Source organism: Pituophis catenifer, unplaced genomic scaffold (genome assembly GCF_029215685.1).
Source record: "Pituophis catenifer annectens isolate HBS135680 unplaced genomic scaffold, rPitCat1.0.hap2 SCAF_1, whole genome shotgun sequence".
NCBI lineage: Eukaryota > Metazoa > Chordata > Lepidosauria > Squamata > Colubridae > Pituophis > Pituophis catenifer.
In genome coordinates this window covers 103,061,414-103,076,442 of record NW_027256881.1, presented here as the reverse complement: position 1 = coordinate 103,076,442, position 15,029 = coordinate 103,061,414, and the positions used below count along the sequence as shown (strand labels likewise).

Here is a 15,029-nt window from a genome sequence, read left to right as displayed (position 1 = left end):
AGTGTTCCAATCTGATATTGCAGCCATAGCTGTAAGCAGAAAATATCAACATAGTTAAGCAGATACAAATACACATAAACTTCTTTTCTAATCATACAGATTATCAAGCTTTCTGGAAGTATGGATGACAAAGCACAGTGTCAAAAAAGTATGAATTATAAATCAAGAAAGATTTGGTTCAAATCTTGCCTTTGCTGTGAATTCAAACATAGTCTTAAACATTCTGCATTATCTTATTAGCATCAGCACCTTCTCATCTGGGAATAATAAAACTCTACCTCTCAAATTGTTATAAGACAATAGTGTGCAAGTTAGTGTGCATAGAACAAGTTAGTTCTATGTAACATTGTATATTATTACTCCATTCTTTTTGTCCTTTATTTAAAGTAATCTAAAATCTCTGAAAACGATTAAAGACATCAAACTATTGTCTAGTCCAACACTTGGCTTTTACCACAGTTGATCAACCTTTTACCTGTGGTTGGTCAACCACAGGCTTCAGAGAAGTCCGTAAGTAGGACATGGGGACATTAGCACCTTCCCACTCATGTTCTCTAGTATCGGGTGCTAAAACATACATAATCCTTGAAACTAAATGCAGTGTATCACCACTATTACCAGTCACTTATAGCTCCATCCTCTCCGACTTCTACACAGCAACCCTCTGTGTTTGTTTTTAATTTCCAATATATTGTTGATCTCTGCAACTTGCAATAATAAATTCTATAGATTAATTATTCACTTCCTGCAGTAGCATTTCATGAATCATTCATTCCCAAACTTTGCAAGATCCCAATTTCTAATTATCTACTTTCTCCACTCAGGCATGATTTTTATACTTTTCTGTCATACATTTTCCTTTTACTCAGATCTTTTTTTGGGGGGGTTAGATAATATGCTTAATCTTAATCAGTCTAGTTGCCTTTTCAAAAATAAAAACCATTTTTTATATAAACTATGACCTGGATGACTGAGAATCTTCATAGACATATTACTAGATGAGTCTAATTCATGACAATGCATTAAAGTGTAAAGTAACCTAATGGCTGGGCTTAAACTACAGAAACCAAGGCATGATTAAGACAAATGAAGCTACAGAGATTGTACAAATGTGAATATTTGGGAAGGGTAGAATGAACATCTTTTCCAAGAGCACATCCTTTGGGAAGTTCACAATCAGAATTACACAATAGGCCAGCACAGATAAATTATTACAGTGATGGATTAAAAATGAGGCAAATCCATTCTCAACTATTGAAGCCCTAATGTATAATTTTGGGGCAGTTATTCTTACTCAGTCTAACCTACCTCAGTGTTTTTGCTGTGGAGAAAAGCTGGAGATGCAAGTGCCATGTATGTCACCCTAAACTCCTAAAGGAAAGATGGGATAGAAATCTAAGGGAGAAAAACATTCCAAGTGGGATGAATAAATTGGGGCTTATATTTTTATTGTGTTATTCCCTCATATTTTACACATCAACAAAGAACTTGGGATGTGTTATCTGATATAGTCACTATTTTACATCCCTCTGCATTGAATTACTTTGGTTTCTTTAATGCTGATAAATTTGTAGAAATCCTTTTCAGGCCCTGGCTCTCTGTTTTGGCCCATGCTTAAAACTTAAAACTACATAATTCAAGTAATGTTCTTAAAAATCAGGTGGGGCAGCTGGACTAGTGGGTACCAAGATGATCCTTGTGGGTACACTGAAGCTTCCTAGACTGCCTGCCCCATTGGAGGCCCTGTTTGCCTCAGTCGTACAACGTCCTGTATCATAATATGTTGTGATGGAATATAAAAGGTGTCTGATTCACATAGTATATCAAAACAGTGAAGTCCATGAGAGGAAGGCAAACTGACAACACATTTTAATTCAATAGCCAAAACACTATGCCTTGTCTTATCTGAAAACATAGGCAGAGCAGGGATCAATGAATTTTTCAGAGAAGGAGAAAATGGGCATAAAAGAAAGCAAAAAACAATATAGCATTGAGCAAGATAAATAATGATGGAAGCTTTAATGGAGGCACACGGAGCCTCAAGTAGAGAAGGCAGTCTTGGGCTATTCTTAATTAATTTACTTCTATATCAACAAGAAATAATCAGAATTTTAAGTGAAATGTGAATGTGTGCTCTATAGGGGAAAAACAAGAGCTTTGTCCTTGGGATTAAAAGAGCAATGTGAAGCTAGTTTTTCATTAATATAAGATCTTTCATGCAGCCCCTCCCTTCCCCGACAATAGGATTTGTCTGGGAAATTGAAATAACCCTGTGGCAGATAACTGTGGTTTCTATTGTGTACTGGCTCCTCCAGGAATGGTGCCTCAGAGCAGCTGGGCTTAGAAAGAAGTGATGTAAAAGGACAGCTCTGCTAACCACAGAGGAAATCTTTTCAGCGATGAATGGAGCAAATATCATGCATCTCTGCATATGATAAACCAGGGCATATGCCTCAATCAACCGCAAAAGCATCTGCACCTTTTTCTGACAGCAGCATTTCTTCTGCAGTACCTGATAAGCAAAGCTCTGGAAGTGACAAGGACAAGGATTACTTCTTTAAACCATTCACTAGCCAGTAAAACATCTCCCCCACACCCCGCTCCATTTCTAAGATTATGATGACGCAGTTTGCAATACGGGTAGCCTCGACTTACAACTGTTCACTTAGTGACCCGTTCGAAGTTACAACAGCACTGAAAAAAGTGAGTTATGACCATTTTTCACACTTATGACTGTTTCAGCATCCCCATACAAAGGCAATGGGGAAACCAGATAGCAATAGCAATAGCATTTATATACTGCTTCGCAGTGCTTTACAGTCCTCTCTAAGCGGTTTTACAAAGTCAGCATATTGCCCCCAACAATCTGGGTCCTCATTTTACCCACCTCGGGAGGATGGAAGGCTGAGTCAACCTTGATTCACTTAACAACTATATTACTAATTTAACAATTGCTGTGATTCATTTAAGAACTGTGGCAAGAAAAGTTGTAAAATGGGGCAAAACTCACTTAACAAATTTCTCACTTGGCAACATAAATTTTGGGCTCCATTGTGGTTGTAAGTTGAGGACTAGCTGTATATTACTAGACAAATGGACAACTTCCCTTTCAACCCACTTCGTTACACTGATGCTCTTTTGATAGATACGAGGAAGAGAAAAATTAGAGGATGTTGTATGACAGCCCATTTGTGTAGCTTGCCCTTTTATTCTTTAATTTTATTTCAATCAAGCTGTACTGAATTAAAAAAAAAAACACTGTAAAATTTCTATGGATGACAAAAAAGCCTTACTACAAAGGATGTTGGAATGCAGATGAACCATTGAGTCATACAAACACTTACTGCACATATGGGTTGTTATAGGTAGAAAAAAAGGCTGAGCTAGAAAAGTTTACAATAAGGTTCAAATGTCAAATGTTTCATCAGAACATGCTCATGTTTACCTGGGTATTTCAAGAAAAGGGGTAATTGCAGGGGTGAAATGCTCCCGGTTCGGACCGGATCAGGCGATCCAGGAGCTATTGTCGTGGTTGGTTCGGGGATCTGGTAGCGATGGCGGAGCAAAGCTCCGCCCACCCGCCCGGGTCTCGTTACTTCCTGTTTTTAAGCAGGAAGTAATGTGTTTTGTACCTTCTGTGCATGCGCAGGTTTTGTGCATGCACAGAAGGTTCACGTGTGCATGTGACACATGCGCACGGCACGTGCACTTCCAAACTGGTAAGGAAGGTAAGTAGATTTCACCCCTGAATAATTGGATTGCATAGTGGAAAATAGCCCTAACAAGTTGTGAATGATTAGCGTCTTTCTGTTGATAAGAGTTATTTTTAAATCAGTAAAAACAAGTGTCTTTCGGAGTGATGCAGCACTCTTGAAATTGCTAAGATATTGGGACGTGATCACAGAACCATCAAACGTTTTGTTGCAAATAGTCAACAGGGTCGCAAGAAACGTGTTGAGTAAAAAAGATGCACATTAACTGCCAAAGATTTGAGAAGAATCAAACATGAAGCTACCAGGAACCCATTATCCTCCAGTGCTGTAATATTTCAGAACTGCAACCTACCTGGAGTGCCCAGAAGTACAAGGTGTTCAGTGCTCAGAAACATGGCCAAGGTAAGGAAGGCTGAAATCTGACCACCACTGAACAAGACACATAAGTTGAAACAGCAAGACTGGGCCAAGAAATACCTGAAAACAGATTTTTCAACGGTTTTATGGACTAATGAAATGAGAGTGACTCTTGACAGACCAGATGAATGGGCCCGTGGCTGGATCAGTAATGGGCACAGAGCTCTACTTCAACTCAGACGCCAGCAAGGTAGAGGTGGGATACTGGTATGGACTGTTATTATGAAAGATGAACTAATTGGACCTTTTTGGGTTGAAGATGGACTCAGAATCAACTCCCACCTACTGCCAGTTTTTAGAAGACACTTTCTTCAAGCAGTGGTACAGGAAAAAGTTGGTGTCTTTCAAGAAGACCATGATTTTTATGCAGAAGAATGCTTTATCGCATGCATCTAAGTACTCCACTGCATGGCTAGCCAGAAAAGGCCTTAAAGATGAAAGAATAATGACACGCCTCCCTTCCTCACCTGACCTAAACCCTACTGAGAACTTGTTGGCCCTTCTTCAATGAGAGATTTACGGTGAAGGAAAACAGTACACTTCTCTGACCAGTGTCTGGGAGGCTGTGGTTGCTACTGCACAAAAAGTTGATCATCAACAGATCAAGAAACTGACAGACTCCATGAATGGAAGACTTATGACTGTTATTGAAAAGAAGGGTGGCTATATTGGTTACTGATTTTTTTTTTTTGAACTGTCAGAAATGTTTATTTGTAAATTTTGAATTGTTTGTTTATTATTCTCACTTTAACAGATGAAAATAAATGAGTAAGATGGGAAAATTTTCATTTTTCATTTAGTTGCATAATAATTCTGCATACTAATAGTTGCCCAATAATTGTGCACACATAGATATTCTTCCAAGAAAGCCATAACCTCACTTTTACTTTTTTGAATATTCAGGTTTGAGGTTTATTAATATTTTGGATTGACTAAGAGCACTGTAGTTGTTCAATAATAAAATTAATCCTCCAAAATACAGCTTGCCTAATAATTATGCACACAGTTTATATATGTATGAAATGTATTTATATACTTGTTTGTCAAAAAAGTCTATGTATTTTAAAAATGTACTACTTCAACACTATACATGATGAAATATTTTAATACAAAGATAAAATAAAGATACAAGTAAAGAATATTTTCCACCTATTAATCAATGTATATAAGACATTCTGGTAAAGTAAACAGAGATGACTTTTTGCTGGCCAAATATGAAATATACTAGAGAAACTTGTAAACATACTTCTCCTGAAAATAATTTATTCCCTATTTTTATGAAACTTTAATAGCATGACCTTCAATGGTCATGACCTTCACCCCACCTCAGTGGGAGGCCGAAATAAGTATTATAAACAATGAAAAGAAAACCTTCATTGCAGTGGACACACAATGAGGAAGAAGAGGAAGAACAGAAGGAAGAGGAACAAATTGTACCCTACTGAGAATTATGAATTATGCTAAAAATAGAACCAATGTATAATAATGCTATTATTAAAAATATTATTATTGGATATATGATAATACTATTATTACTATTAGCAGTAGTATTTAATAAAAACATTTATAGATGCACAGTCCATACCAAACAATGCCATAATTACAAATGTTGTCCAAAACATTTGGACATTTAATACATGGCAGGTAATACGGAGACCTGGTTGGGCCAGGAGGGGGGGTTCCCCTCGTTGAAATGTGCCGACCAGGTTTCCATGCATTCCATCAGCCGAGGTCACAAGGGAGGGGCGGGGGGGGGTAGCGGTTATCATTAAAGAAGGTCTGAAACCGAGGGAGGCCACTGTTCCTCAGACAGCCGGCTGTGAATCCCTCCTTGTGAAATGGGACCACGGGGTTCAGATGGGTTTGCTGATCACGTACCTGGCTCCTTGCCACGTGGCAGCAGCCCTGCCCGAGCTATTCAACGTCATCGCCGCGGTGGCGGTTGATACCCCTAGGCTTATGGTCATGGGGGATTTCAACCTGCCGTCCATGGGCGAGGCGTCTGAGATGGCTTGGGAGTTCATGGCTTCCATGACAGCTATGGATCTGACCCAATTAATTCATGGCCCTACCCACACGGGGGTTAACACGCTGGATCTGGTTTTTGTCTCTGGACAGTGGTTGAGTGATCTTGAGATAGGGGATATAGTTACCGAGCCCATGTCATAGTCTGATCACTCTCTCCTTCATCTCGACCTTTGAACCACTGCACCCCGCCGCAGGGAGGCGGAGCTGGTAAGATGGTTCCGCCCCAGGCTCCTGATGGAACCTGACAGATTCCAGACGGAGCTTGGGCCATTTCCTGAGGCTCTGGCACATGCCTCGACTGGAGACCTAGTGGCCGCCTGGGATAGGGCGGCCGCTGGAGCTCTGGACCGGGTCGTGCCTTTGCGGGCTCTGACCTGGCGCCGATCTCATTTGGCTCCTTGGTTCACCGAGGAGCTGAGGGAGTTGAAGCGCCAGAAAAGATGCCTAGAGAGTAGTTGGAGGGCCAGTCTTTCTGAATCGGACCGGACACTGGTAAGATCTCATATTAGGAATTACCTAGTGGCGATAAAAGCAGCGAAATGTAGTTATTTCGCTGCTCTTATTGCATCATCAGATAACCGCCCGGCCGCCCTGTTTAGGGTGACCTGCTCCCTGCTCCACCAGGAAGCGCGGGAGGACCCCTTGGAGGGTAGAGCCAAGGATTTTGTTCAGTATCTGTATGACAAAATCACTCAGATTCGGGAAGATCTGGACTCCGACTGGGTAGTCTCAGGGGGAGGGACTGGGGCAGGTCTTGAGAATGTTATCTGGGATGAGTTTGATCCTGTGACCCCTGAGGACGTGGACAGGATTCTGGGCGGCCTGAACTGAACGCGACCACTTGTTTATTGGACCCGTGTCCCTCCTGGTTAGTGCTGGCTTCCCAGGAGGTGACACGAGGCTGGCTCTAGGGGATTATAAATGCTTCGTTGGGTGAGGGTGACTTTCCTGCCGCCTTGAAAGAGGCGGTGGTGAGGCCTCTCCTCAAGAAGCCTTCCATGGACCCGGCAATGTTGGTTAATTATCGTCCGGTCTCCATCCTTCGCTTTGTGGCGAAGATTGTTGAGAGTGTGGTTGCGCAACAGCTCCCCCAGCACCTGGATGAAACGACGTATCTGGATCCATTCCAGTCTGGCTTCAGGCCCGGGTACAGCACGGAAACAGCATTGGTCGCATTGGTAGATGATCTCTGGAGGGCTCGGGACAGGGGGTGCTCCTCTGTCCTGGTCCTGTTAGACCTCTCAGCGGCTTTTGATACCATCGACCATGGTATCATGCTGCACCGGCTGGAAGAGTTAGGGGTGGGAGGCACTGTGTTGCGGTGGTTCTCCTCCTTTCTCTCTGACCGGTCGCAGTCTGTGTTGACAGGGGGGGCGGAGGTTGACCCCGAGGCCCCTCATATGTGGGGTGCCGCAAGGGTCGGTCCTCTCGCCCCTCCTGTTCAACATTTATATGAAGCCGCTGGGCGAGATCATCCGTGATTTCGGGGTGAAGTACCACCAGTACGTTGATGACACCCAGCTGTACATCTCCCCAACGATGCCCTTGAAGTGATGTCCCAGTGCCTGGAGGCCGTGCGGATCTGGATAGGGAGGAATAGGCTCAGGCTCAACCCGTCCAAGACCGAGTGGCTGTGGTTTCCGACGTCCCGATATAGTCAGTTGGCACCATCACTGACTATTGGGGGAGAATCATTGGCCCCCACGGAGAGGGCTCGCAACTTGGGCGTCCTCCTGGATTCACGGCTGTCTTTAGAAGAGCATTTGCCGGCCATGACCGGGAGGATTTTTCATCAGGTTCGCCTGATTCGTCAGTTGCGTCCCTTTCTGGATCGGGACTCCTTAGGCGCGGTCACTCATGCCCTCGTCACTTCCCGCCTGGACTATTGTAACGCTCTCTACATGGGGCTCCCCTTGAGGAGCACCTGGAGGCTCCAACTGGGGCAGAGTGCGGCCGCGCAGGTGGTAATGGGAGCGACATGGCTTCCCATGTAACACCTCTCCTGCGCAAGCTGCACTGGCTCCCGGTGGTCTTTCGGGTGCACTTCAAGGTTTTGGTTACCACCTTTAGAGCACTCCATGGCTTAGGACCTGGTTACCTACGGGACCACCTACTACCGTGATGGCAAACCTGTGGCACGAGGAGCCATTTTGGTGGGCACGCAAGTGTTGCCCTAGCTCAGCTCCAGCACACATGCACGCACCGGCCAACTGATTTTTATGCCTTCCGGTCCCACCGGAGGTCGGGAAATTGTCTGTTTCCAGCCTCCGGAAGGCCTCCAGGGGGATGGGGAAGGCTGCTTTTGCCCTCCCCAGGCTCCTAGAAAGGAGCCTGGGGAGGCGAAAAAACGGGCCTACTGGGCCCACTATGCCATTGCATGCCAAAAGCAGGGGGAAATGTGGGGGGGGGGTCACATGCGCATGAGGGTGGGGTGCATTGAATTATGGATGTGGGCACCCTCACCCGCTCCCCCCCACTCCCCCCGCTTTTGGCACGCGACGGCAAAAAGGTTAGCCATCACTGACCTATTACCACCAATAGTCTCCCACCGGCCGGTACGCTCTCGTAGAGAGGGGCTCCTCTGGGTGCCGTCAGCCAAACAATGTCGACTGGCAGCCCCTAGGGGGGGAGCCTTCTCTGTGGGGGCACCTACTATCTGGAATGAGTTCCCCCCAGAGATATGGAGGATCCTGGATCTGCGCACCTTCCGCTGCGCTTTGAAGACCTTTTTATTCCACCAGGCGGGCCTGGCCTAATCTTTTCCCTTTTCTTTTTAATATGCAAATTTTAATCTGTTTTTTAAATCATTGGGGTGTTTTAATTTGTCTGGGCCAAATTGTTTAATTCGATTTTATCTTGTTTTTTAAATTTTGTATTTATGTATTTTACTGTTTGGCTGTTCACCGCCCTGAGTCCTTCGGGAGTAGGGTGGTATACAAATCAAATAAAGATAAAGATAAAACAATAAGTTCAAAATATAACGAAGTTATTTACTTAGAATAAATAATATATAATGTTAAAATGATACAATATAGTACTCAGCTGAAATCCTGAATGTTTATTCTTACTTACGTATTAAGATTTATATGCTGCTCCATTCCCAAAGAACTATAAGTGGCTTAGGAGCCCTCAAGAAGATTAAAAGCAAACAAAACAACATGGTATAATTAAATTACAAATGCAAAACTCTTGGCACTCAATAGTTGTACATGTTATATTAATCTTGCACTAGGACTACAGCTATGTAAATGAAAGCCTGAAGGGTTAAGTACTAAAAGCACAGTTATTAATAAAGATTAATAACCTCTTACGCTTTTTTTGGCAGTGATAAAAAATAGAAAGCAAAAATACCTTGTGGTGTAGTAAGTATATATATCAATACATTCGCTGAACAAGCCCATTTAGAAGCAAACCCCCATTCTTTTAAATAACTTCTTTATGCATCTATCATTGCTTTAGCAGTGGTGAACGTACCGGCCTCCTCTTGTACAGCAAGTATATAAAATGCAGAAGATTGACAACAAGGAATACCGCATTCCAGATTACCATATCCACAGCACAACGAAAAAGGGCTGCCCAGATGATAAAAAGTACACACCCTGCCAAAAATAAAAATGTAAAATTATTAGGCATGCAACTCTGCCATCCCTAATCCAGAAAACTAAGTATAGTAGAATATTGTGTTCAAACTTTTTATCTTCCATATAACAATCTACCAAGAAAAGACTAATAATAGTAAGAACAATGAAGACTATGCCAGGAAAAGAATGCAAGTTACAGCATTACAGAAAAATATCACCCACATTTGTCTCAAAGCACAGTCAGAAAATGAAATATTTTTCATTTATTTTTTAAAGTTTTTATGGATTGGTTTTCCACACATATTCCAAAGCACTCCCCCCCTCCCAAAATCAAACAAAATCAAGCAGCAGGAATAGAGAAATAAGTTTTACAAATATGTTATAGTGGATTCTCATTACAATAGATTCTCAAGGCTGCAACATTTGAGTCTAATATAGCTTTGCTTACCCATTGTCAACATAGCTCGTAAAACAATCATATGGAGATTAAAAGTAGTTGGAATAACCAACCCAACTGCAAAACAAATATTGGCCATATGAAAAACCAGGTGATGGATCTCTCTCCAATTTTCACATACAGTTTCATTCAAAGGCACAGAGGTGGCATTTCTGAAGTCCAGGTTAAAGTTCAATGGGGCTGTGGTAATTGAACTGGCTTCGATGAAGTTCATCTTGAACTAGCCTGTTAAAAAGAAACATAGGTTGCACTTGCAGTGTGACTGAATATTCATCTTTTTGCAAAAGGATTGAATGGGGACACATCTCAAGAGCTTGAAAAGTTATACATGGAACATGTCAAATGTTCGCTTAATATTTTTTTAAAAAAGAAAAGCAGTCCTTGTATTTATCAGAATTAACTCAATCACGATGAACTGTATCCTCTTATCTATGTCATTCTGCATACATAAAGTGTGTTCAACAAAGTAATGGGTATAGTTTTGGCACTCAAGTAACTGTTAGCAGAGAATACTTAAAATAAAGTTAGAGTTCCGCTTATCTCCCCCATACCTATCCAACTGCCATGTAGCTGTGACATTAAGCAGCACTACTAAATATAGTACCTAATGCAATGCTGAATAGAAGATAAGAAGCAAAAGAGTACACAATATTTTAACAGCCAAGTTTTAAGGCTGTTAAAATATTAACAAAAAATTATTTAATTTTTAAATATAATTGTAGGTTATGCATTTGACTCTTCAGAAAACTGTCCACTTATGAATATCAGCAAAGGGATTCAATATACATCTAGTCCATGATAGTAAAAACTTAGATATTTTTTCTATATGCAATAAATTTGATAGTGATTCTCTCAACAGTTCTTTAGTTTGTGTGTCCACACACACGCGTATGTGATTTATACTCAAGTTATGCTGGGTACTCTAGCAGAATGCAACACATCTGCTGTCTGCATTTCATCATGTTAATTTTTGATACATAATGCAGATTGATGGTTTTTGATGGAAACTTCACAACAATTCTTTGAAGAGTTGGAAAAATTCTGAATGGACCATAACCATAGGCTGAGGGTAGAAAATATATTTAACCTTTCTCTACATGTGTAGGGTGCTATTTTTAAACGGAAACTAAAAAAGGGTAATTTTAATCAAGAAAATGGCTTACAGAAGAAAGTTAAACTTACTCAATGAAGCTGCTAGACAATTGCAAAGCTCCCTGAGACTATTATAAAGGAAGAACCAACAACCTCAGAAGTCATTCCACACATATTCTGTGTGCTTCTGCTTCAGCCCTTTTGTCCAGAAAAAACACAGCATGACTTACTTCACACTATGTCTGGATTCATGATATATCATTCATTGATTGAACCAGATCTTTAAAACCACACAGTAATAATTTTTATGTTTAGTGCCTTAAATATATTTGCTACATGCAAGTAGATGTTTTATTTTAAGATGTTGCTCTGAAAGTGAAGCAAAGAGAGAGAGAGATAATATGTGAATTTCCAGCATCATGAAATATTGATCTCCAATTTCACAGATATACAGGCAGTTAGAAAAATATCCACTGGATATGATAATCTGTTTTATATCAGTGGGATCTTGGTTGTTCAAAGCGAATGTCCCTATGAAGAATTTAATAATTCTATACTAAAAAAGCAATCTGCATTTTACCCTTTTTTGACGTATGATTCAACACTGTCCAAGATTTTGCTAAGATTGTATGATATGTGGGCATTTGTGTGTAGGCATGTAATGTGCATTTTAATGTATGTTTGGTTAAAAAAAGATTTAGTGCATGTGTGCGTGTGTGCATTTTCAAGTTCGCATGCACTTTTCTTGACAATACTTTCAGAAGGAGGTTATCATTGTCTTGTGGCCCAAGGTCACCCTCTTACATGCCTAAAGCAGGACTACAGGCTTACAGGCTCAGCCTGGTGCCCTAACCATCATGCCAAAACAGCTCTCTCAAATATATTATTTTACAATATTAATTCTAGACCCTAGGCAAAGGAATATTACTTGAAATATATTTACACCATTAAACATAGTATATTTACTTGCTATTAAATTTGATGTTTCAAACACATTGCCCACATGAGCAACAAAACAAGATAACAGGGAAAGACATCACATTCCTCTTTGACAGCAACTTCAGGAATCTTGGAGGGGGGGAGACTATAATTGGAAGGGCTGGGGAGGGTCATATCTGGCCATAACTGGACTGCCAATTTATTGTAAGTTTTCATTATGCTTGCACACACATAAAACATACACAATATTCAAGCCTCTCCCAACATGGATAGAGATTGTACAAGGCTGTACTTTTTCTTCCTCTCAGAAAATTACTTCAGCTTTAAAGTAAGGCTTGTGCTGAAAAATGAGGACTAGTTGTCTGCACATACTGAGCCAGACCTGGGCAAGGTTTTGATTTGCTTTGCCTTCTGTTTCAGATATAAAGACTCATTCAAAGATGGTGGCACAGGGATTACCTGACCATGCTCACCCCTTCCCCTATTCAAGGTACCATTCAAAACAATGAGGACAGTATTATTATATTGCTTTTTGCAATTAGACTCCACCCCCCCACCCCACCCTGGGATGACAAGAAGCTAAGGTATCTCTAGTTTAAAAGCAGCTGAGAACCCTGAGAATCCTCTGTAATGTGCTTTGGGGTGCTTTTGCATGAGGAGCTTTTTTTTTTTTGAGCTCCCGCAAACTGAACTCCAGCCACAACTCCAGTCACCCCACGGGTTATTAGCGCGAGTCTCTGCAGTTCTTTTCTCTAAGTCCCGACGTGAGAATCCAACGAGGACGGTACAGAGGGCAGGTGCCAAGGGTAGCCTAAGGCGGGAGATAGGCAGGACTTGGAGGCACCCAACGGGCGAGGCTAACAAAGTGTCAGGCTCTGGGAAGCAGCGCGCCCACGTTAAAGCATGTAAGTATCCCAAACTAATTCACCCGGACTAGATTTGCACCGGAACCTCCCCCCCCCTCCCACTCCACCGCCTAAGGGCGGCTCGTTGAGTAGACCGGGTTGCGGAAAATGTCGCCCAGCCCTGCGCGTCTTCCCAGCTGCCTATCAAAACTGATCAGTCCTGCAGCTTCTTCTGGCTGCCCCAGAATTTTCTCCTACCTGCTTCGCTCCTCCTAGTCCCAGCCTTACCTGTCCGCGTCGCCGCTGCCAGGCGCCTTTTCCAGAGTGTTATACTCAAAGGTCCTTAACGGGAGCGCCCTGTGGTTCCGCTGCGCCTGCTAGAGGAGCCTTGAAGGGAAGCGTGCTCACCCTCCACGGAGCGGAGGTTTTGTCTAAAATAGGCATCAAGCAGCCGCCAACAGTAACTTGCGGGCGGCGCTAGCTCGCTCCCTGCGCTTGCAGCTCTCAGAAACCAACGGTGTGGGGGAACGCGCAGGCGCTTTTTTTTTTAATATATACGCTTTGCTCTTCCCGGCCCGCCCGCGTAAAAGTTCTTGGGACTTGCTTGTTCCTTTGGGGTGGGGGAGTGCTTGGTAATCGCCAGTCGCCGCTTTAGCTACTCGGAATGTCACGACAGCTCCGACAGTTTTTATTTATTTATTATTATTATTATATACTGTATTCATTAAACATGAAATTCAGTCAACTGAACATTTAAAAATGTATCATATCATTGACTGGCTCTGACTGGCTCTGATGGTTGATACCGTTTACTGCCGGCATCCTACCGTGTTTCCCCGAAAATAAGACCCTGTCTTATATTTTTTTGAACCCTGAAATAAGCGCTTGGCCTTATTGCCGTGCGCTCAAAAGTCCGATTGGGCTTATTAGCAGGGGGGAAACAGGGTAGGTATGACCAAGTATCTTAAAATGTATGTTGTTTCGAGTACCGCAGTCTTTTGCAGTTCCTCTGGTGTTATTGCAGGAAGCTGCAATTTCTTGATATACTTTGTAAAATTCTTGGACATGGTGCCAAGTGCCCTGATGACAATGGGTATCACTGCCACATGTTTCATCCATAATTGTGTAGTTTTGATGGCCAGGTTGCGATATTTTGTGATTTTTTTTCCAGTTCTTTTTCTTCGATTTTGGCACAGCGATACCAATAAATTGTACACTTCAGTTTTCAACAACTGTGATATCTGGCGTGTTGTGTTCCAAATGACGATCTGTCTGTATTTGAAAGTCCCACAAGATCTTCACCTTCTTATTTCCCATAATTTTTTCCACTTTATGTTCCCATGACTTTTCGAATACAGGTAAATTGTATTTTTTACATAATAACTAGTGGATTAATTTAGCAACTCAGTCATGTCTAGCTTCGTAATCAGTTTGTGCGACTTTGCTGCACTCACATATTAAATGTGAAACAGTTTCAACTTTGTCGTTGCAAAGTCGGCAGTTTGGATTGTCAGTGGATTTGTGTATCTTCGCTTTCATAGCATTAGTTTGTAGTGCTTGTTCTTGAGCAGTAAGTATTAAACCTTGCCCATGTCAAATTGTTATCACATTTTCCTTCAATGTTTTTCAAGTGCTGTCCATGTAAAGCTTTGGTTTTCCATCCATTTAATCTGTCATCTAGCTGTTTTTCCTTATATTCTGCCTTTGTTTCTGTTGTTTTTATAATGTTCTCTGTTTTTACTGCATGTAGCAATTTTTCTGTACTTTGATTCACAGTCATTCAAACTTCATTTTTCTTCTTCTACAGTTTGATGGATTTACAATAGCTCTCTGCCCCCTATTCTTCTTGGCAGGTACAACCTGTCAATGTCACTTTGTGGATGTAAAGTGTGGTACATATTCAAAAGTTTGCGCATTTTCTGGTCCAAGTTTTCCAGTTCAGCCAAAGTCCATTTGA

At 41.9% G+C, this 15,029-nt stretch overlaps 1 protein-coding gene across 3 annotated transcripts in view; it reads right to left on the bottom strand.

The window, feature by feature from the left end:
* POPDC1 (popeye domain cAMP effector 1) overlaps positions 1–13,477 on the bottom strand; it is a 34,505-nt gene extending 21,028 nt beyond the window's left edge. For 2 of the 3 annotated variants that reach the window (XM_070932825.1, XM_070932824.1), the window contains exons 1-3: positions 13,361–13,477; positions 10,188–10,421; positions 9,633–9,757 (exon numbers count right to left, since the gene is read on the bottom strand). In XM_070932825.1, the coding sequence (XP_070788926.1) occupies positions 9,633–9,757; positions 10,188–10,410 (348 nt within the window). In that variant the 5' untranslated portion in view covers positions 10,411–10,421; positions 13,361–13,477. Of the gene's footprint in view, positions 1–9,632; positions 9,758–10,187; positions 10,422–13,360 lie in introns of those variants that run through there. The other variant, XM_070932826.1, reaches the window with a different exon arrangement.
* Positions 13,478–15,029: the final 1,552 nt, after the last annotated feature.